The sequence below is a fragment of the Callospermophilus lateralis genome, chromosome 2 (assembly GCF_048772815.1).
Source record: "Callospermophilus lateralis isolate mCalLat2 chromosome 2, mCalLat2.hap1, whole genome shotgun sequence".
Lineage (NCBI taxonomy): Eukaryota > Metazoa > Chordata > Mammalia > Rodentia > Sciuridae > Callospermophilus > Callospermophilus lateralis.
In genome coordinates this window covers 4,903,509-4,924,188 of record NC_135306.1, presented here as the reverse complement: position 1 = coordinate 4,924,188, position 20,680 = coordinate 4,903,509, and the positions used below count along the sequence as shown (strand labels likewise).

At 53.4% G+C, this 20,680-nt stretch overlaps 1 protein-coding gene across 11 annotated transcripts in view; it reads right to left on the bottom strand.

Moving 5' to 3' along the window:
* The window catches only part of Rapgef1 (Rap guanine nucleotide exchange factor 1), a 129,293-nt gene that overhangs the window by 19,889 nt on the left and 88,724 nt on the right, over positions 1 to 20,680 (bottom strand). For 6 of the 11 annotated variants that reach the window (XM_076845203.2, XM_076845202.2, XM_076845205.2 and 3 more), the window contains 7 exons: positions 20,292 to 20,444; positions 19,477 to 19,597; positions 18,938 to 19,121; positions 17,324 to 17,827; positions 11,732 to 11,934; positions 9,449 to 9,607; positions 50 to 307 (listed from right to left, as the gene is read on the bottom strand). In XM_076845203.2, coding sequence (XP_076701318.1) covers positions 50 to 307; positions 9,449 to 9,607; positions 11,732 to 11,934; positions 17,324 to 17,827; positions 18,938 to 19,121; positions 19,477 to 19,597; positions 20,292 to 20,444 — 1,582 coding nt within the window. The remainder of the gene's footprint in view (positions 1 to 49; positions 308 to 9,448; positions 9,608 to 11,731; positions 11,935 to 17,323; positions 17,828 to 18,937; positions 19,122 to 19,476; positions 19,598 to 20,291; positions 20,445 to 20,680) is intronic. The other 5 variants (XM_076845204.2, XM_076845211.2, XM_076845212.2 and 2 more) reach the window with 3 other exon arrangements.

Below are 20,680 nucleotides of genomic sequence, written 5' to 3'. Positions count from 1 at the left end.
CTACCACCGCGCAGCCCCACGTGCAGCCATGTGCGTGCTGAGTTCTCACCGAGTCAGCGTAAGAGGTTTCGGAAGGAAGGCAGACAGTGTTCCCATGAAAGCTGCTCTCCTGAGAGGATGAGAGAGGCCCGGCCATGGTGCTGGGAGGCGGACCGGCTACGGCAGGCACCGCCAAGTCCGAGCTCTGAGACGGGTGGACAGGTGGGAAATGCGGAGAGGAAGAGGAGGTAGGCGGAAGGAAAGGTTGGACGGAAGCCTGGTGGTGAGGCACGAAGTCCTGGGAGTAGGACCTAAACACAGATTTGTACTACAGAATCAAAGCAGAAAACAAACACAAAAACGAGAATACGGGAAGGAGAAGACAGACAAGAGAAGAAGTCATTAGATTAGCTGGCTGCACGGCGGCAGGTATTCTCACCAATTCCACCTACCAGGGCCAGCGCGCCAGGCCAACTCCTGTGTCCTCCAGCTCTGAGGCCCGCACCCCTCACTGCTCCCCAGAGAGGGCCCTCGGGGCTGAGGACTGACCAGAATGGTCCTCTGTGTCCGAGCAGCAGGCCCCCTGTTCCCTCAAGGACAGCAAATCCCACTCAGCATGCAGATGGCCACGCATTCCTCTGCGGCAGAAAATTAAAGCTATACAACCCAGCCCAACACCTTTGAGTGCTTCCAGGAACTGGGGGGCTGAATTCCATGCTGTACTGTATGTATCCATGGTGAATCTTTCAGACAAACCCCTTTGGTTTATCCCTTAAAAGACAAATTCTGCAACCTTTTAAACATTGTCATCCACCTAAAGCCCTGCTAGAATGGAAAGGTGTGAGTAAGCCTTGAGTGGCTAGAAGCCTGCTGCCGAGGAGGCCAAAATGTCGGTGCGCTCACTTCCCTTCCTAGGCAGCCTCGTCTTCCCCTTTTCTTCCACTGCCTTGTTTTTAAGCAGACGCAGCAATCTCACAGCACTTCCCACGCCACCCCAACTCTCATCAGACAGAAGAGCCAGACAGCAGACTGAGGAGCACCTCCACGTGTCCCCAGCTTCAGGTCTGATGAGCACTCCCCAAGGCTGGGATCCAGCCACCAAGCTGAGAACCTGATGATGTTGACATGCCCAGCAGAGACCAGCCAATGCGTGCTGACCCCCATGGGGACTAGGAGAGCAGTGATGGGAGGGACGGTGCCTTAAGTTTTCGCCCACCACACACGCCAACACAAAGGTGTATATTGCCCCTTTGCACTTGCTGTGGCCTGGGACTTTTGGAACCCATGGAAATCTGTGCGTGCTGCACATGCTGGCCTTGCCTGCAATCCAAGACAGGAGGATCACAAGTTCAAGGTCAGCCTCAGCAACTCAGAGAGACCCTGTCTTAAAGTCAAAACAAATAAAAATGGTTGAGGATGAAACTCAGTGGTAAAGTGCCTCTGAGTTCAATTCCCAATACCAAAATAAACAAATAAACAAAAAGGATGGGGGTAAAGTGCCCCTGGGCTCAATCCCCAGTACAAAAAGAAACAAACAAAATCCCCCTAAACAAAAACAAACCATGGAAATCAGGGAAAGGAAGAAGAGACAAAGGTGTAGACTAACAGGAGGTCGAAACTCTTATGTCCCTCAGTGGCTGTGCCAAGCTCCCCTTCAGCTTGGATGGAGCTGTAGCAACACGAGGCACAGGTCCGTCCTCTGTCCACCGTGTGGCAGCCCACCCAGTCATGCTCACCAGAGCTCAAAGCTCTTCCTGTCCTCACCCTCAGGGAGGTCATGACCCTCTTGCCCTATGAGCTCCAAGGCTCTTGGTTTGAGTTGGACCTGGGACGCCTGCCCTAGGGACCCACACATTTCACTTCCCTATCTAATTCACCAACTCAAGGCTAGCCCTTGGCCATGGTTAAGCAAATTAGTGGAAGTGCTGTGCAAGTTTGAACAACCAAGGCTAGACACCCCGACTCCTGTGGCCAGTGATGCCGCAGTCCGGCTGCAGCTATCCAGACTTGTTTACAGACTCTAACTGAGGCTCCATCCACATGCACCCACCTAGGGAAACAGGGAGCAGAGGCCCAGCTTCTCACCCAGGCTGTTGACTCTCGCCCTGAGCCATAGCAGTGTCATCCTCCCCTGAACCCTCCAGCAGCTTGTGGGTGGCTCCATAGGCCTGGGGACTCTGGGTTTTCCTGTGTTTCTCTGGCTGGGGTGTACAGTGTGGGAGGCTGCTCTGCGGGGACCCTGAAGGACTCTCAGGACATGGCTTTGTCCCATGCAGAGCTGGGTTCTCAGTTCTGTCGGCTGCTCCCTCTCCAGAGAATGGTGCGGCCTCCAGTCAGCAGGTACCTCTATGCAGCCACAGATCCACCTACTTGCTGCCACCTGGTTTAAGAGTTACCCCCAGGCAGACTCTTTGCGAAGTCCAGGGCAGCTCTCAGTGATGCCCTACCCTCACACCCACGGGCTTCACACCAAGCACCCAGACAGGAAGTGCCCTGTAGAAACAGCCCTGGCTCACTGACACAAATGGCTTTTGTGCAGCCTCAAAGACCTCACACTCAGGAAGCGGCTTCTAAGTGGATTACTGGGTATGTGCAACAAGATTTGAATGGCAAGTTCAGGTGGACTTCCACATGGACTTCTGGGAGAGGTACAGGGAACAGCTGGATGCCAGTCCTCAAGTCACCTAGACATGGCTTGACCCCTTATCACCTTCCCACCTGTGACCTTGGGCAAGGGATTTAAGTTCATCTTTAAAATGGGGATGAAAATGACAGCACTTCGGTCTGTGGCCATTCAATAAAGGAATGTTCTGTCCTGCCCTCCAAATACCAGCATAGGAGCTACTATAAATCACAGGGTGAGCACTACAGAGCAGCCTGACACATATTTGCTAGATGAACAAACACTTAGAAACTGATTCTATTATTAACATGCCAAGGTCATGGCTGACCAGCAGCAGTGCCTCAGCTGTGAGTGTGCAAGGTAAGGAAAAAGCTTTGCCACTGGCCTGGGCTCAGAGACCAGGAACAGAGGGAAGGAGGCTCAGGGATGTCACCAGGGAGGAAGGAGAAGAGTGGAGAGTTGGCATCTCTAGGACAAAGGGGCCTGAATGCCCTCTCTCCCCAGCTTGTATTCTGGTATTCCAGCTATGTGTCCGTGCTGGACAAGAGCCAGGCCTGAACGATACTGGACCTTGGCAGGCGGGAGGTGCCAGGGAAGGCTCTTGAATCATCATGAAGTGCATCCTGGTTTCTTCAGAGTTCTGTAGATGCCATGAGGCATGCTGGGGCTCAGAGTCACACCATTTTCAACAAGTTCGGGTTTCTATCATTTCCCTAGAGAAATACTTCCAGTCCCTTTGAGACTGTGCTCATTCCCAGGGCAGGGAGGGTAGGGACGGCCACTCTGTACCACGCCACTCAGCCCCAGCCTGGAGGCTATTTTTGGCTGGTGCCTGGCTGTACTTTTGACAAGCTGCTGCTCTCTGTGCTGCAGGAATTTTTATTTATAGCTAAAGTGACACCATTTGGGCTGAAGATTCTAGAATACAAGGTGCTCCTGTCTGGCCCCTTCAAACTTCTGTAGGAGAGATCTGGGGGTGCTAAGGTAAGTAAGCAGGTAGGATAGGGATGTAGTCAGTCAAAATGACAGCAAGTCTGGGCATGGTGGCGCAGGCCTGTATTTTGCAGTGAGTCAGTCATGAGGATCCCGAGTTCAAAGCCAGCCTCAGCAACTTAGTAAGGCCATCTCAAAACAAAAAATAAAAAAGGGCTGGAGATGCAGCTCTTTGGCAGCATACTGCTGGGTTCATTCCCCAGCACCAAGAAAACAAAACTAGCAAGGACCACTGAGGACAAGGACTGTCACCCTCACTGAATACATCCTGCTGGGCAGATGAGAAGCCAAGAGTTTTATATGGATCTTCTCATTTAACATGCGGGAACTGCTATTGTGATCCTTATAATGAAGAAATTGAGACCACATACCTAATAACTCACAGCTAGCAAGAGGTGGTGCTGGGCTGGCCTGTACCACATTCAGAGGTTCATTCTGGGCACATGACCAGTCCTTGCCTCAACCCCCTACCTCTGCAGGATACAGCCCGCTGACTGCTTGGATCCTGAGTGCTGTGTGCTGCCTGAGTGCTGTGTGCTGCGGGAAAGGCAGCGATCCAGGGGTGCAGAGTGGATTTGGGCCAGTGTTCCAGGGCAGACCAGAAAGGTGGAGGCAGAGCCAGCTCTTCTGAGAACACAAATCTGGGAGTGCTCCTAAGTTGTTAAGTGAAAAAGAAAGTAGAGGCTGAGGGACAGCCTTCGATGCTCACTGTGAGCAGTGTGTGAAGGTGGAGCCAACTGAAGCTGGTAGGCATCAGTTTTCTCTGCACTTTAGTCCTAGCATGAAAAAGGACAGGGATGGGCCGTGGTTGCCTTGGCAAAAAAGCAAAGCAGGAAAATTTATCTCCAAGTGAAAGTTCCTGAGTCCTCAATGCAACAGCCACTCCATTTAATTCCTGATGTTCAGGAAACCCCAGGTGTTAGGGAAGGCAGCCTGCACCTGGGAGGTAGGGCTGGAGCAGAGGCCCAGGGACCTTGGCTAAGTGCTGCTTTGCAGGTACTTGAGCGCCCAGCCTTGCAGAGCTTCAACTCTACCAGCAGTAGGGAAAGTGCTTTACCACTGAATGAACTCCCTGTACAGGTGAGCGCTAGGGAAGACAAGCTGCCAGAGACTGGGTGCTGCTTGGTGAGCTGTAGTTCACCAAGGCTTAGGACATCAGTGCCTTTGGATGCACAAATCAGAGGAGCTATTGGACAGCTGCTTTTTAGGCTTACAATTTTAATCCCTTGTTTGTGAGAAAACACACCCAGGAGAAGCTACTTTGCAGTGTGCCATGGGCTCTCCCCGTGAATTGCCAGGCACCACTGTCCGCACTGTCCCTGGCTCAGAGCATACTCCCTTCAACAGGGCTCACCAGTGGCATGATTTGTTCTTGAAGGGAGTCAGTGTGTAGCGCTCTGCAGAGTTGCCTGGGGAGACACTGGTCTGATGTGTTCTTAGGGAGATGGCATGTGATCATTCCTAGGAGAGACACTCCTTACACCATGTGGCAACCTGGAGGGCACAGCTCTGCCACTTCCTTCTCTCATTCCTGGTCCCAACCAACAGATTACAAAAGTCATCATGTGGGTCCACCTTGGGCCCAAAGGCAATACCCTTCTTTATAAAATGATCACATTTTATGTAATGACAGAGGATGAGCTTCCAAAGTCAAATGGCAAACTGTGGGGCAGATGTCGCAAGCTCCAGGGCCCAGGGTCTCTCACAGGCTGCTTATCTTGCACCCAACAAGGAGGGCACTTGGGGATGCTTTTTTGTGAGAATGATGTCTGCACTAGCCTTACTGAGAAAGGTGGCATTAGCATGTCAGGCCCAAAAGATACCCTCTTCCTGTTGGAACAAATGCCTTAGTGGTTTAGGATGTGACAACAAAAATGTGATGCTTGGGAGGGTTTTGGGTAGTAAAGTGGCAAATGCAGAATGACATGTCCCTGCAATGTCACAGAGCTCCCTTGAGCGATGCATCCTGCCCCAGGGCCCTTGACAGTCATTCTCCTGCAAACCTCAGGGCACTTGAGGGTGCTCTCTGTGTTCACCAAGTGCTGATCTGAGAGCATCAACTCTAGAGGAAGTTTAGTTCAGATTAAAATAGGATCCAAATGCAGTCTAGTCATCTAATGGGACTACTTTTACACACTTTGGAGTTGAGCAGCATGACAGGAGCTCTCACTTATGCACAGAAGTCTACTTAGAGTCTTAGCTACCCTCGGTGAAGTGTCAGAACATGGTAGAGAAACAAGGCCCTCAATGTCCCTTTTCAGTCTGTCTCCTGTTCCATCTTCATCTCCCCACTTCCTGTTTGGCTTAGACCAGTTGGTATTCCCATGATCTTTATGATGGTTGCTAAGTGAATTCTCAGGGATGGTCATGGCCAGGAGGTTGGGGGGGCAGGTACAGCAAGTGAGCAAGAGACATGGATGCACTGGAGGAGTGTCAGGAGCTGGCCTGGTTGGAAAGGCTGCCTCACAGTGAGGGGACAGCCAGGGCAGAAGCTCAGCCTTTTGAGAGTGTATGTGTGCTGCAGTACAAACACCTGGCTCCCCCATCTCAGGAAGGTGACTGCTGTACCTAGACAGGTACCAGCTGCTACCCAGGCCCTATAAAAACCTGAGGTCCTCACATGACACACCTTTCACTTTCTCATCCCAAAGATTCTTTTTAAACAAATAACAGTTATTTTGGGATATCAAATACCCTCTTGAAATGGGGATGGGGGGCAGTTTTACTCATGAGGACCCATCTGGCAGTCAAGATGGAAAAGAAACATGGCAGACTGCTGGAACACCCATCACTTTCTGCTAGCAAAGGGAGGAGGCACAAGAGGACAGCAAGAGATGCAGGAATACTGCAAGGCCTGGAGAGCACTGGCCACCCTGTGGTCCCTGAGACTCAATGATATCCTGGTCAAGGGAGACAAGAACATGGACCAAGCCCCAAACTTCCAAGATTTGCACAACCAGAGTTCAGAATAGGGAAAGGGCAGGTAGAGGAGACGGCTGGGAAACAGGATGTGGAAGGAATGGGTGAGGTGGAAATGGCAGGCAGCTCAGGAGGCAAGAGCCCAGACAGCCCTGGAGGGAGAATCTGCGACAGGGAGAGGGCAGAAGGCTCAGCAGCAGTGCTGCCTCTGGGAGGGACAGTTTCTCTAGCCCCTGGGCCCCAAGAGACCTCGCCTGCTTCTCTTCACCTTCCTTGACTGCCTCTGTCACCCTCCCCAATGCCTTTCTCCTCTCGGTTAGTTTTAGTGCTCCTGCATGAGGACATGCAGAAGATTTAGATTCGGTCTGTGCTGATGCTCAGACCTCCAAGGACTATGGCCCTTATCAGAAAAGAAAGGGCATCTGTGAGCCAGGAGCTAACACTCCACTGACTGTGGGCACATGTGGGTGGGGCTGAGGTGGAGGGGAAGACAGGGTGCTGCCCAGGAGCAAGAACTACAGCCTGCCTCGGGTCCGACCTGCAGGCCTGGGTCACATGAACGACTGGCCTGAGCTCATGGGCCATGCAGCAAGCTCAGTAAGTAGGTGGCACCCAAGGTGGGCAACTGGCTCTTCCCAGTGGAGGGCGGGAGGCTGGAACTGCCCCAGCCCCTCTGACCTCTCTCCTAAAACCTCAATCCCTGGGAGCTTGCACTAGGGATAACCCTCCACCCTTGAGGCAGGCTCTTGGCTTGGACATAATTGGCTGACTTCCCTGCCCTTCAACTCCCTGAAACCAAGTGTCCTTCAAGTTGTAGTTCCAGCCCCACCCCATGAGGTACTGTCACCCTGATCTGCCCCCTCTGTGAGTCCCACACCACTGCTTACACTTTGCCAGAACCCAAGTCTGTCTGTTCAGCCTGCTGGACTGCAAGCTCCTCTTGGGCATGGGACAGTCCGTTTTCATCCCTCTTGCAATTTTTGGGGACATCCCGGTGTGCTGGCTAAACCCCTTTCGGGGTCCTAGGGAAGAGTGCACAGGAACACTCCTTCAGCTCCCACTTCAGCACATCATCCAATGCACGTTTACTGCGCTACAAGTTCCCCTGGCAAGAGGGTTTCAAGGTTAGAATGAATGTTTTAGTAGAAGCTACAGGTCACTGCACCAAGAACCGTGACAGGTCCCTCCAGGTTGGACAACTGTTGCATTCCCAGGGTGCCCCCCTGAATTCTATGCTGGACTGACACAGGCCCAGGAACATGGGCTGAACAGGGACCAAGGGCTGCTCTGACCATGAGGCAAAACCTCATGCTTGAGCTCATGTTGACGTCTAATCAGAGACAAGGATGAGTAAGTTGCCCTCAAACGGAATCACTTCTCTGGGGTTCAGCAGGTTAGACAACAGATGCTCCTAACAGGCCACTACCAATGGTTCTCGAAAGACTTTCCTTTTAATGAAATGAAGCACCCAATTAGCTCGGCCTCCTTGGGCTCCCTCCTGGAGCTGGTGCTGAGAAGCAGTATGAGATGCAAGCTGCCTTAAGATGCCCTGTGTCTCATGGATGAAAACCAAGACACATGCATAACCAAGCTTAGCTAAAATGCCCTCAAATGTTAACATTCCAGTTCATCCACAGTTCTCCAACCACTAGCTGCTCAGAGGGGCTCCGGAGAATCTCTTAGGATAACCCACGCTTTCTGTCAACATTGTGGGAAGGAAACAGTCAAGAGCTGGGTTGTTTAACAGGCAAGTTTTGTGCAAGAGTCATGGCAGCTTGCTGGAGGTGCCTCCTGAGCAGTCCAGATGTCCGAGTGGCTGCCAGGGTGGGATGGAGAGGGCAGTGCTTAGCTTTCCAGCACACCCAGGCTGCTGAGGGCTCTGCAGAGTGCCCAGCATGCCACAGAAGGTCCACTCCAAGGTCAGGGAGTGCTAACCTGGAATTGGGTGCTGGATTGCTGTCCTGGGCACAGATGGACACCAGAGAAAACTGGGCTTGGGCAAGTCTCTCAAGTTACTCAGTCCAAACTCACCATTTACAGAGGGTGGACTGGGGCAAGATCAGCAGGAATGCATAGCTATTTTGGTTCTTGGGCAGAGGCAGGCTCTGGGAGAAGCTGCGCTCTGTAGTGTCGGTAGTGAACTACACAGAAATGGCTGCAGCCCTCCCCGTGCTGGCCTGGGCCAGAGCCTGCACCTCCCCCCGGAGGTGGGTCTCCTTCCTCCTCCCTGGATCTGGGCAGCCCTGTGATCTCACTGAGCACCTGTGACTGAAGTGATGCTGCGCAGTCCTGGGCTCAGGCCTCAGGGTGCCTTGTACAGTTCCACTGGTTTCCTTGGAACCCTGCCAGGTGCCATGAGAACAAGCCCAGGCCAGCCTGATAGATGTGACAGAAACACCAGCCAACTGTCCCAGCTGAGGTCTCAGAGATGTTAGCAAGTGTTGCCAGATCAGCCCAGCCATCCCACTAGCCTGTGTCCTATGCAATGACAAATGTGGTTTGCTAAGCCACAGAGCAAAAGCTCCCGAACACAGCCTCACCTCACTCTCACCTACCTGGTGATGCTGCTCTTTCCTTGGCCTTTCTTCCTACGTGAGGAATGAAGAACATTCCCTTTTAAACATTCCTGAACACTTGGAGGACTGACACCAGGCCCAGTGGGAGAGCAGAGAAAAAGGCCCAGATGGCTCTGTCCTCCATGCTGGAGTGCTGACGCTGCCAACGGGGCTGTGCGTAATTCCCCACTCCTGCCCACCCGGCAGCCGTCCATCCTCGAGGCCCCAGAGAATCAGTGCTCACGCCCTTTCCCACCTATGTGCAGGGCTCTGCAGAAGGAAGGGCCAGTGGTGGGCGGTAGCACCCGTGTCCGTGAGGCACAGGCTGCAGAAGAAAGGTGCGCAGTTTCCAAGTAAAGAGCAGCGGGGAGTGACTCACCGAGGGCACAGGCAAGCTGCCGTGCCGGCTGAGAAAGGAGTTAGACACGGACACACTGAGGCCCTGAGTGGCACTGCCGTCCTCGGGGGTGAAGGCCACTTTAGTTTGCTGCACACAGTAGGAGACAGAGGAGAAGGAAGAAGCAGCATAGGAGGCCTGCTGGGCAGAGGGGCGAGAAAAGGCAGGGAGAAGGGAGAGAGCAGAGAACGGTCAGCACGCGACGGCAAAGGCTGAGGAGGATGCTCCCTAATCCTGCTGGCCCAGCTCAGGAACCAGAAGCTCTGCCAAGATTGAAGAAGAGACCCCTTTACTTCCTTATGACATATCTACTAGGCAAACTCTCAGGTGGACTGCAGCCAGGGGACAGGTGGGCTGGAGCCACAGATGTGGTTGACATTGGGCTCTGAGCTTCTCCTAGGGAGCAGAGCTCAGGTAGGGTCAGGCTGCCTGGGTTTGAACCTAGACCCTGCCACTGACCACCTGCTGGCCTTCGACATTCCTGAAAGACCTCAGTGCCTCAGGTTTCCCATCTATAAAATAGGGTATGCTCTGGCACTTCCTGCATGGGGTGTGGGGAGGACTTGATGAGATGGAGCCGAGTCTACCAACATGCGAGGCCAACAAACCTAAGTAATTACTGCTGCTGTTGTTGTCTGTAAGATGTGCCTAACGCCTCCCCGTGTACATTAGGGACAGGGTGTGACCACCAGCCAGCACGGCTTGTCATGTGGTGAGCCTGAGCTTCTGTCAATGGGCTCTGATCTCTGACTAGCTGTGGTCTTGGAGAAGTCTCTCTGGTCCTCAGCCTGTTTACTTACAACAGGGATGCCAGGGGCTGTGGTGAGGACCATGTGGAGCCACATGCCCGCTCCTGGGCCTGTCTGGGGAGGGAGGTGTTTGATAAGGTGTCCTAACCTCTCCTAAGCCTCTCCTGGGGCTAACTTTGCTCCCACACTGCCAGCCTGGTGCAGCAGGCAGGATGCTCCCTTGGAGTGGCTTCTGATCCCAGAGGCCCATCTGGGATCTGCCTTGGGCTCCTTAGCAGGGAGAAGATGCCCAAGGACAGTTGAGGGAACATGGGACCTATCTTTAATGTGTCAGTGGTGTGGGCTGGGCAGGGCAGGGCAGAGGAAGAATGGAGACCTGAACACAGCACAGCACACAGCTTGGCGCGGCAGGACTGGAATTCAGGTCCCTGAGTCCAAGCTCAGCCCCTCCTCTAGCAGGCAGGGCTGCTCTGCCTGTGCTGTCCATGGTTCTCGGGATGAGACAACAGCCTGCTCAGCCAGCCAGTGCCCACCATAGGTAGGATGGCTCAGGACTCTGGGAACCAGATCAAGCACCAGGTGGCCACCAGGAGTAACCAAAGTTGTTTGTTCCCAGCTGGCAGCTGCCTCCCTGAAAAGGGGGCAGCACCATGTCCTCACAACAGATAGGTTATAGCTGGCCAGCATATGAGCAGAACAGCACAGGCCAAGGTCAGGGTCTGAAAAGGTCAGGACATCCCTCTGCAGAGTGTGACTGGACCTGGGTCTCAACTCTCAAGTCCCACCAGGTTTGTCAGCTGGTAGTAAAAAGAAGGCTGGAGCCCTGGGATACGTGGCTGGCCTGCTAGGCTGACGCTGAGCGAGGTCTCGGACTGTGGCAGTGGCCTCCAGCGGGACACTCTTGCCTTCTGCATGACTCACGCTTCACTCGCTCTGCGAGATCCTTGACACAGAGGTGTTTTAGGAGGACGGGGGCCGTGTCTGCAGCACAGAGCAGCTCTGTCTAAGGCCATCCTGCTTCAATGGAGCTTGTTCTCATGGGGCCATTCCCGGCCAAGGGCTGGGATGCAAGTCACTCCATACAGTTAGGCCCATTATGGAAATAAAGTCCACAGATGGCCGTACACAGACCATGCCCTGTGCTTTAATTGAGTCCCTCCTTTCTGGGAGGTCTATGTTGGAGCCAAAGAAGAAAGAAAAAATACAAGAGACTGTCAGCAGAGAAAGCAAACATTATGTGTACAAGCCCATCCCAGCTGCACGGGCTGCTCTGGAAAAGAAAGGCCCACTACGCCTAGGGTGGGGAGATGGAAGGATGTGAGACAGGCCGCTGGGGAGCATCTTGGGGGGAAGAGAAGGAACAGCTCCTTCAACACCCAAGCCCAGGCCCTGTCATGGACAAAACGGGGGTTGAATTACCCCCAGGAAGGTGGGAGCTCTGGGAGGCCCAGTGTTGGGATCTGAAGCTGCCACTCACGGCAGTGCCAAGGATGCAGGGTGGGGAGAGGCCACTTACCAGCTGCCGCTGTTTGGGGGGCAGGGCGGGCGGTGGGGCCAGTTCCTGCAGAGAATCCCCGCCACTGAAGGAGTCGTTGAAACCGTACACTTCCATGAGTAGCTTGTTCTTCTGCTGGTAAATGTGCTCGTTCTGTGGCGTCTGGTAGAACATGGAGGGCTGCGGCTCTGAGTAGTCCTCCAGCAACTGCATGTAGGCCAGCACTGCGAGACAGGGGAGGCCCTTGCATGCTCTCTCCCAGGCCACCCAGGGGCTCCTCCCACCTGCTCTTCCTATGGCAGCCAGGTGCCTTCCACGGAAAGCACACCGGGAGGGAGGGCAGGCAGAGCACAGGAAATTCTTGGGACAGTGATACCACTGACACCACAAACTCCCCACGTCTGACCAGAGAGCAACACCCTGCACTCTGAGGTTCAGGTAACTATGGTGCCTCAGCGAAGCTCATCCACTGGAACCAAAGGTCCTGCTTCAGAGGGGCTGGTTGTGGGGTGTGTGTTGTGTGGGGGCAGGGTGGGGAGGTGGGAAGTCCCTCCCTGCACACTCGGTGTTGTGAACAACACAATGATTAAGGGAAGGTGCCCGGCTGCCTCACTCCCTTCCTGAAGAGCCCTCGGGGCTTTCCAGCAACATTTAGCAGGAGACGCTTCTATGGGCTCTGCCTCCGTGGGGCTCTCCAGCTGCAACTCACAGGGAGCTCAGTCCCAGCCTGCACCCTCCCTGGCCCTTGGGCTGGGTTCCAGCTGCCACCTTGGGGTTTGCACACGTTTCCAGTTGCTCCAAAAATTCTACCTGTGGCTAAATGCTTGGGGGCTCCTACAAGCAGCCCCCTCCACACTAGCCTTCCCCTTGCCCAGTGTCCTGCTGCCTGGGCATGTTCTCCTTGGCTCTACTTGTGGTTTGCAGTGAGCTGCCTGTGGCCTTCCCACCTTCACAAAGTTTATTTACTATGTGCCTACTGGACACACTGGGCACCTGCACAGGCACTGGGACTGTACCAGGGCCAGGAGGACACATCCTCCATTTGTGGGGCACACCTTCTTCTCCAGGCAGCTGACAGACATATAGTCATGGGGAAACTGGTCCTACAGAGAAGAGTGAAGTGCAGTGGACGAACCATGTGACAACAGAGGACCTTCAAGGCTGGGAAGAGGGTGGGCGGGCAAAGAATAGCAGGCAGGGGACAGTGAAGAGGGCCTGGCCCAGTTTTGAGGCCACCTAGCACTGTGAACAGGACAGGGCAGTGGGCAGCAGGCTTTATTCTGAACACAGGGGGAACTACTGGAGGGTTACACTCTAGGTGTTTCTGGGTGGGGCAGGGGGCACGACTGATCCCTTGAGAAAATGACTCTGGACCACAAGCTCTTCTGGGGAAGGATCGAGCTGCAAGAGGGGTGGTGGCCACACCTGTAATCTCAGCAACCTGGGGAGCTGAGGCAGGAGGATCACAAGTTCCAGGCCAGCCCCACCAACTCAGTGAGGTCCTGTCTCAAAAATATAAAGGGCTGGGAATGTAGCTCAGTGGCAGAGCACCTGCCTGGCGTGTGCAAAGCCCTAGGTTATACACATACACACACGCACGCACGCACGCGCGTGCGCACACACACACACACACATGCAACAGGATTTATTGCCTTCCCCTAAAGGGTTGAAGCTCAAAGGCAGGGACCATGTCTGGCTTGTGCTGTCCCTAGTGTGCCTATAAACACTCATAGAATGAGGAATGGGAAACATGCCCTCAGAAAGTGTCCTTGGGAACCTGCTGAATCAGACGAGCCCCAAGCCCTGGGGTATGTGTGGTAAAGCACCCACAGGGCGTGCAAGAAATGCCAGCTATTAAACTCAGTGCTGCCCTTCAAGATGAAAGGCTAAGCCACCCCTGATGGAAGGATGGACACTGAGGAAAAAAAGGTGCTTAAGTTTGAAAACAGGCCTCTTCCCCTCTAGCCCTGGTAGAAGCCCTCGCCCCTGCTGACTTGGTAGCCTGATGTGGAGCAGCCTGTCCAGGCTGGCCAGCATCCCTTGCCTACACAGCATGGCAGCACAAAGAGCGGGGGCCTGGCCCAGCTGGGGAGGTGAGAAGCCGAAGAGCAAGGAGCTCAGCTGTCAGGTCTCAGTGACCTTGTCCTTGCCCCGCAGGCTCCTCTCCATGAAGCAGGTGTGGCACCCCAAGCACCCGTGGGGCATCAGTGTGTGCTTCATTCCCGATTTTGGGGTCAGTGATCTGCCCCACTGCCTAGAGGACCAGAGGGCTCTGGAAGTGGGCTAGAGCACACAGCTGTCTGGTGACCTCGCACAGTGGTGAGGGCTGCATGGAGCAGAAGCCCAGCTTCTAATCTCCATCAAACACAGACTTAGTGCTACCCTGACACTGCCCATGGCAGAGTTGAGGTCAAGGCCGGCACCCCAAACACCTGTGTCCTGGAATCCTGTACTGTCCTCCTTTCTCTAGGCAGCAGGGCTCATGGGTTCTGGGATAGTTCCCACGTTAGGAAGAAAACACTCTTGGCCTCTTGACACCTGGTTAGAAAAGGTACCAATGAATTTACTTACAGAGGGAACTAAGATGACAAGAGCTGGGAAGAAAAGGGAACCTGGGTTCAGAAGCTGGGACCTAAGTCAGTGTGTGGGTAGATCTCAGCTACCTCTTAAGCCAGCGCCTTCCCCTCAAACCACATTGCAGTGCCATAGCCCTTGCCTGGCAAAGCTGAGGTTCAGATGCCAAGGGAAGGTGGCCAGGATGGCTCCGTGGTGCGGGACACTGCGTTTCCAAACAACCCGAGCAGGGGTCACAGGAAATCCAGGATGGCAGAGGCATTCTCAGCGGGGTCATGGTCCTTCCCTCTGGAGCCCTGCTGAGGAAGGGGTGGAGGTCCTTCCTCACTTGCAAGAATAAGCAAGCCCTTCTTGTTAGCTCCAACAGCACCCACCAGACCTGGCCATGTGGGGTACAGCTCCTGGCGCCCCATGCCACAGTGCAACTGCTGCACCACTGCTGCACCACTGACACCAAGTTCCACAGAAGATACCAGCCCAGGAAGGTGACTTGCACCCTACCATCTGCTCCCTGGAAGGACCAAGCAACCACCTCTGCCTGGTGTTCCGGCAAGCTGTGGTCCTTCAGGTCTACAGAACTCCAGATGATGCGGTCCTGGTAGGGACCTGCCCCTGTTCCTGCCAGGAATGGCAGTGGTGTCCTAGACCCCTGAAACAAGGAGCTCAGTCCTTTTCCAAAGCAACAGCAACTGATTGGAGGCTGTTCACACTGGCCCAGTTGGGAAGGCTCAGTGGCTGGCACTGCTAGGCCCTGGGGCTGTGGGGACTTCAGATGTCAGACAGCAATCAGGAAGCACCCCTGGCACCAGGGACCCAAGAAGCTGCCCTTGGCAAGGGGGCCAGGATCCTTCAAGATGTCAGAGCACTCCAGGACGAGGACACACTGTGACATCTGACTGAACACGTATGAGCTTGGTCTGGCAGTAGTTCAATGTGAGGAATGGTGCTGATCTCTTCCCCCAAAAGCAATTTTTTTTTTTTTTTTTTTGGTACCAGGGATTGAATTCAGGGGCACTCAACCACAGAGTCACATCCCCAGCTCTACTTTGTATTTTATTTAGAGACAGGGTCTCACTGAGTTGCTTAGTGCCCCACTTTTGCTGAGGCCGGCTTTGAACTTGAGATCTTCCTGCCTCAGCCTCTCGAGCTGCTGGGATTACAGGTGTGTGCCACCGTGCCCACCTTTTCAAAGCAATTTTGTGAGATGCTTTTTTTTTTTAACAGCGTCACAGGCTGGAAGTCTCCAAGGGTCCTCTCGGGGGAACAGAGCAGATTTTGGACCAAGACTAAGCCTTGGGGTACCTCAAGTTTGGGACTCTTTTGGAGAGCACAGAAAAGACTGTATAGGGTCACTACTGAAAACTGGAGGGGTGTTGAAGGAGGAGGGCTGGATGACCTCCTTGGCTTGGAGGGTTTGGAGTGTGCTGCCATCCAAGAACCATCAACCCTCACACTGTGCCAGCTCCCTCATCTCCAGGACTAAGCTAATGACACCTGCCTTCTCAGGTGGCCAGGACTTGAGAGCCAAGCTGTGACACTTAGCTCAGGACACCACACCTAGGGTGGTTTCTGAAGATCTGTAGGTGAAGTGCTCCAGTCACAGTGGAGAGCACCTCACACAGTGCCTGGCCCCAGGGAAAGATACTTTCAGTCTCTTGAGACCGCTTGACAGGAACCATGGCCACCCTTCTTCCCCTTCCTTCTCTATAGATTTTGCCCAAGGATCACCACCCATACTTGTTCTCAGAGCTGGGAGAGGAAGGCTTCTGGCTTCCTGGCCAGGCAGCACCGTCTGTCTGGTGGAATTTGCAGGGATGCAGTCCTGCCCTATATCTGAGTCCCAGGGACTCTCAGGAAAGGAAGGGGTGGGTCCATAAGGGGATGCTGCTGCAGGTAGGGTGGGTGGAAGGAGAGGCCAAGGGTTCCTTAAAGGCTTCCCTGTGCTGAGGGAGACACCCAGGGGACATTCCTGGCATAGCTGCTGTGTACCCCTCACCAGTACCCTGGTCTCTAATGAGCAGGCTTCCAGGACAGATGGGAATGACATCACTAGCCCCACAGAGCTGGCTCTCCCTCCGCTGGGAGGAGTGGGGAAGCCACACCTTCACAGCGGCCTCTTCTCAAGGTCCAGCTGGCTCAAGGCAGCCCTGCTACTTTAACCAAGCCCCTCCTCCTTTCTTAGAGGAGGGGTGCTCTGGTCTGCACTCTGGAATGGACCCTATTTTAGTTTGTAGGGTTCTGTGGCATGCTTCCACCCAGGCCAGGGAATCCTGGGACCATTGGGGCCACATGTATCAAAATGGTGACAGCTGGTCTGCCAGGGAAAATCAGGGAACAGTGCCAGGGAAGTGGGAGGCAGAGGGACTGGTGACTGCGATGTGCAACAGTTAGGGAGCTGGGAGGAAACAGAGTTTCCAGAACGCTGCTTAGTAATTCTATGGCAAATCTTCAGTTGGAAAATATCCAAACACAAGTATTCAGTGTTTTAGATCCACCCCAGTGCTGGTGATTTCTACTAAAACATCTGGTTCTCAAGGCATCCTCGGCCCCTCCTGCAGGCCACTTCAGGTCATTCTATCAGCATGCGGTCCTGCATCTGCAGATAGGACACTGTGCACCCAGAGTGCACCTGGTGTCTTGCTAAACGGGGGTCCTTAGAAAACCACCCCGTGGGCACCAGGGGGGTTCTGTTCAAATATCCACCTCACTTTATACAGATATTGCTGCAACCTGTCCTGTGTGCCCGGACACTTGTGTCTTCAGGCCAAAAGGTCAACTGCCTACACCTGAAGAGGACAAGCACTCAGGAAGGGACCAGTGTGAGACTTTACAGAGACCACTTACTTACGGAGAGGTCAACTTACGGAGCTTTGAGAACCGTCAGTGATGAGAGCACAGGGCTCCCTGATGTGGCCATCCTTTCATGAAACACCCAGGCCCCTGGCTTCACTTCAGACTAATGCCTGAACTACCTGAACCCAACCCACTCTGCTCTGGCTTACACAGTGCACTTCCTGATGGAGCTCGACAGAGGCTTACTGTGTTTGTTTTTCTTCTCTGGTAGAGGAGGTGGCTGCTCTGGATCCGCCGCTGACTCGGGAGCAGTAAAATCACCCACAAACTCGATGGGGGCTGAGGAGCCTCCTTGCTGGAAGGGGAGGACAGCAGCAGCGAAGGGCGTGTAGGGGAGAGCTGGGGCCAGGGACGGGTTCTGTAGGTCGTCCTCGGGGATGTTGTCGTACTGCGAGGGGTGCCGCTCATAGGATGCCCTACAGCCAGCACTGTCCGAAGCCTGGGAAGCTGCGCTCCGACGCTTCTTCTCAGGCAAAGCAGGTGGTGTGTCTGTCTGCCGCCCCAGGGCAGAGGGTCCCTCAGACTGGGGACAGCTTCCAAGAGGCAGCTGGAAAGGATGGCTGGGAAATGGAGACCCAGTCTCCCCCAAGGACTCCGGCAGCGGGCTAAGGTTGCAGGCCACGTGCTGAGGTATCTGGTCTGCGTTGGAGAGGTCTTGCTGGAGGAATTCATAGTCGGGATCATAGTGATCTGAAAACCCAATAGGAAACATGCCTGTCAGCCACGAGGCCCTGGCCAAACAACGAACCCCTTCCTGCTGTGCCCAGTCTTGCCTCACAGAGGGACACAAATGTGTCTCTGCTCTCTTCTATGCAAGTTCTTGCTTTATCTGGTATTGTTCGTCCTGCTCCTTGACTGTCAATCAGATGGGGACGTGGCTGTACTACTCCTTGCACTTTGTGCTCACCCCCACCATATATTTATATTTATTTATTTCAGGAGGTGCTGGGAATTGAACCCAGGGCCTCATGTGCATGCTAGGCAAGAACTCTGTACCATTGAGCTAAATTCCCAGTCCTTTCCTATTTTAAAAACATTTATTACTTTAAAAAATATTATAAGCACCGCAGAAAACATGGCAAACCATCATAAAAATAAATATCACCCATTCCCAGGATCTATCATCTTTGCTTACATTTGAGGTATTTTCTGGGTAAACAGTCCTGGGTTTTTCCATTCATCAACATATCATAAGTGATTTCTAATAGCTACAGATGATTCCACTAAACAAAGGTACCATAACTCATCTGATTCCCAGCATTGGTTCTCTAGTGTTTCCAGATTACCACCAGTCCTAACGATGCAGAGATTAATTTCCTTGACAGAAATCTTGCTATAGGTCTCTGATGATGCTCTTAGACACATCCTTGGAAGTGAAAACATCACATGCATGGGACACAGACAGCGTAGCGCTGTCAAACCCTTGCCAAATGCAGTCGGCCCACATGGTCTGCATTCGGCACCAGCCACGACTGCCTGTGCAACTCTGTCCAACACTGTCAGGGGCGCAGGGCTTCATTTAGAGATCCAGATGCAGGTGGCCATGAGAATGTAGCACATACTGACAGGCCATCCGCAGGCAGTGCTCACCTGAGCGCCTGACTCTGAGGTTTTGTGCTGATGCAAGTGTTGGCTTCCTTGAAGGCCAGACACTAGCCTCATTTTGCAGATGAGGCCTGGATTTTAAGTGATATGGTCAGGGTCACCTAGTCAAGACTGGCATTAGCTGGGACTCAAGCCTAGGATGGTACAGTCCCAAGAAACCAACAAGAAAGGAGACAGGAGTTGCCCGAAGCTCACCTAGTGTTTCACAGCTTGTGTTCCGGGAGCACTGTCCACTGTCCCTGTCCAGAGAAGAGAGCTGCTCATCCGACTTGCTGAGCTTGCCTATGCTGCTGCAGGGGGAGAGGCGGGGAGACTCTCCGCCATATGAGTGGCTGCCCCCTGACAGTCGCCTCTGTGCATAACAGTCAACCTCAAAATCCTCAGAAAGAAAAATAAAACAAGTCAAGTCACTTCTGAGAATGGTGGCAGAGACTGAGGACAAGGCAAAATGGGCACACTGACTCAGAGAAGGAAATAGCCCTGTTCAGAAACCACTTCTGATGTCAGCAATACAATGACATATAGAGACAGAAAGGATGTCCTGGTGGAGGAGTGGACAAAGATGTCCACAGGAGATGCCCTTTGGCTCCAGCCTACCTACCAGCCCCCTGGGGAAGAAGGAGGATGACAGAACCCTACCCTCACAGCCTCTCCACCTGACCACAGCAGGGCGTCAGGGTCAAATTCCCACCCTCCACCCTTCACCTGTGCACACAGCAGCAGGGCTGCATTACCTGCCTATTAATTCCAACAGGCAAACTGGAGCCACTGGTGGCCCGACTCATGGGGGCTACCACAGCCACCCGGGTAGGGGACGGTGCCGACTGTCTTTTCTTGGGTGGCAATGCTGGTGGACTGAAAGAGACCAAAACATGTAGACAAACCAGATGTCACAAACAAGAGTGCTTTAGAGCCAGGCGTAGGGGCTCATGCCCATAACCCAGCAAGTTGGGAAGCAGGGCAAGAGGTTCACAAGTTCAAGGTCAGCCTCAGCAACTTAGTAAGGCCTTATGTAACTTATTGAGACTGTGTTTCTCAAAAAAAATAAATAAAAAGAGCTGGGGGTGTGGCTCAATGGTTAAACACCTCTGGGTTCAATCCCCAGTATTAAAAAAAAAAAAAAAAGAGTGCTATTAGAATATAGGATGTGGGTGAGGCTCTTTCATTATCAGCTTCTCCACACCCAATTTCCACACTTTAACTACCACCTGCTCCTTTCCTGCCAAAATAAAGTTATGAATAACAAAGGAATGAGAATCAGAAAACTCCTTTCTTTTCTATTCACAATAAACCACACCAGGTTTCAATGGCTATGGCCAAAAGGAGAGATGTAAGTAGAGTTCAGAGCATGGGAAAAGGCCCTAGACCAGGGCTAGAGGACCTCAGAGTCTACTCTGAGCAGGGCCAAACCTCCAGAGCCCCTGAGAAACAGGGCATGAACCCCCTAGCTCTTGCTCCAACCACACCATCTTCCTGTTTTCTCATTCTACCAGCCATTTCCCAAGTGTCCTAATTAAAGGAGGTGCTAGAGAAACAGGGAGACGATCACCTGTTATCAACCACCCTAATGCCAGGTAAAGGAGGCTTGGGGGGCGCAACCTCTTCATCTGTGGAGTCTGGGAGCAGCTCAGTTGACGGAGACACACCTGTCGCCTTGTTTAGAATCTCCATCTCTCGGTCTGTCAGGGGGAGCTCAGGCTGGCTGGAGAGACAAAAGAACTCAGGATTACAGAAGGTAGCACAGCATACTCAGGTCCTGAGGGGGTGAGAATGTGAGAGGGTGGGGAAGTGACGGGCCTTGGATCTGGAGCCTTGGGGTTCCAATCACATCTGATCACTGGTAAATTAGCAGGGCTTGGCCAAGTTTCCTGACTCTGACCTCAGTCTCCTTATCTGAAAATGGATTCTTTGGATTAGATGATCTAAATGTTCTCTAAA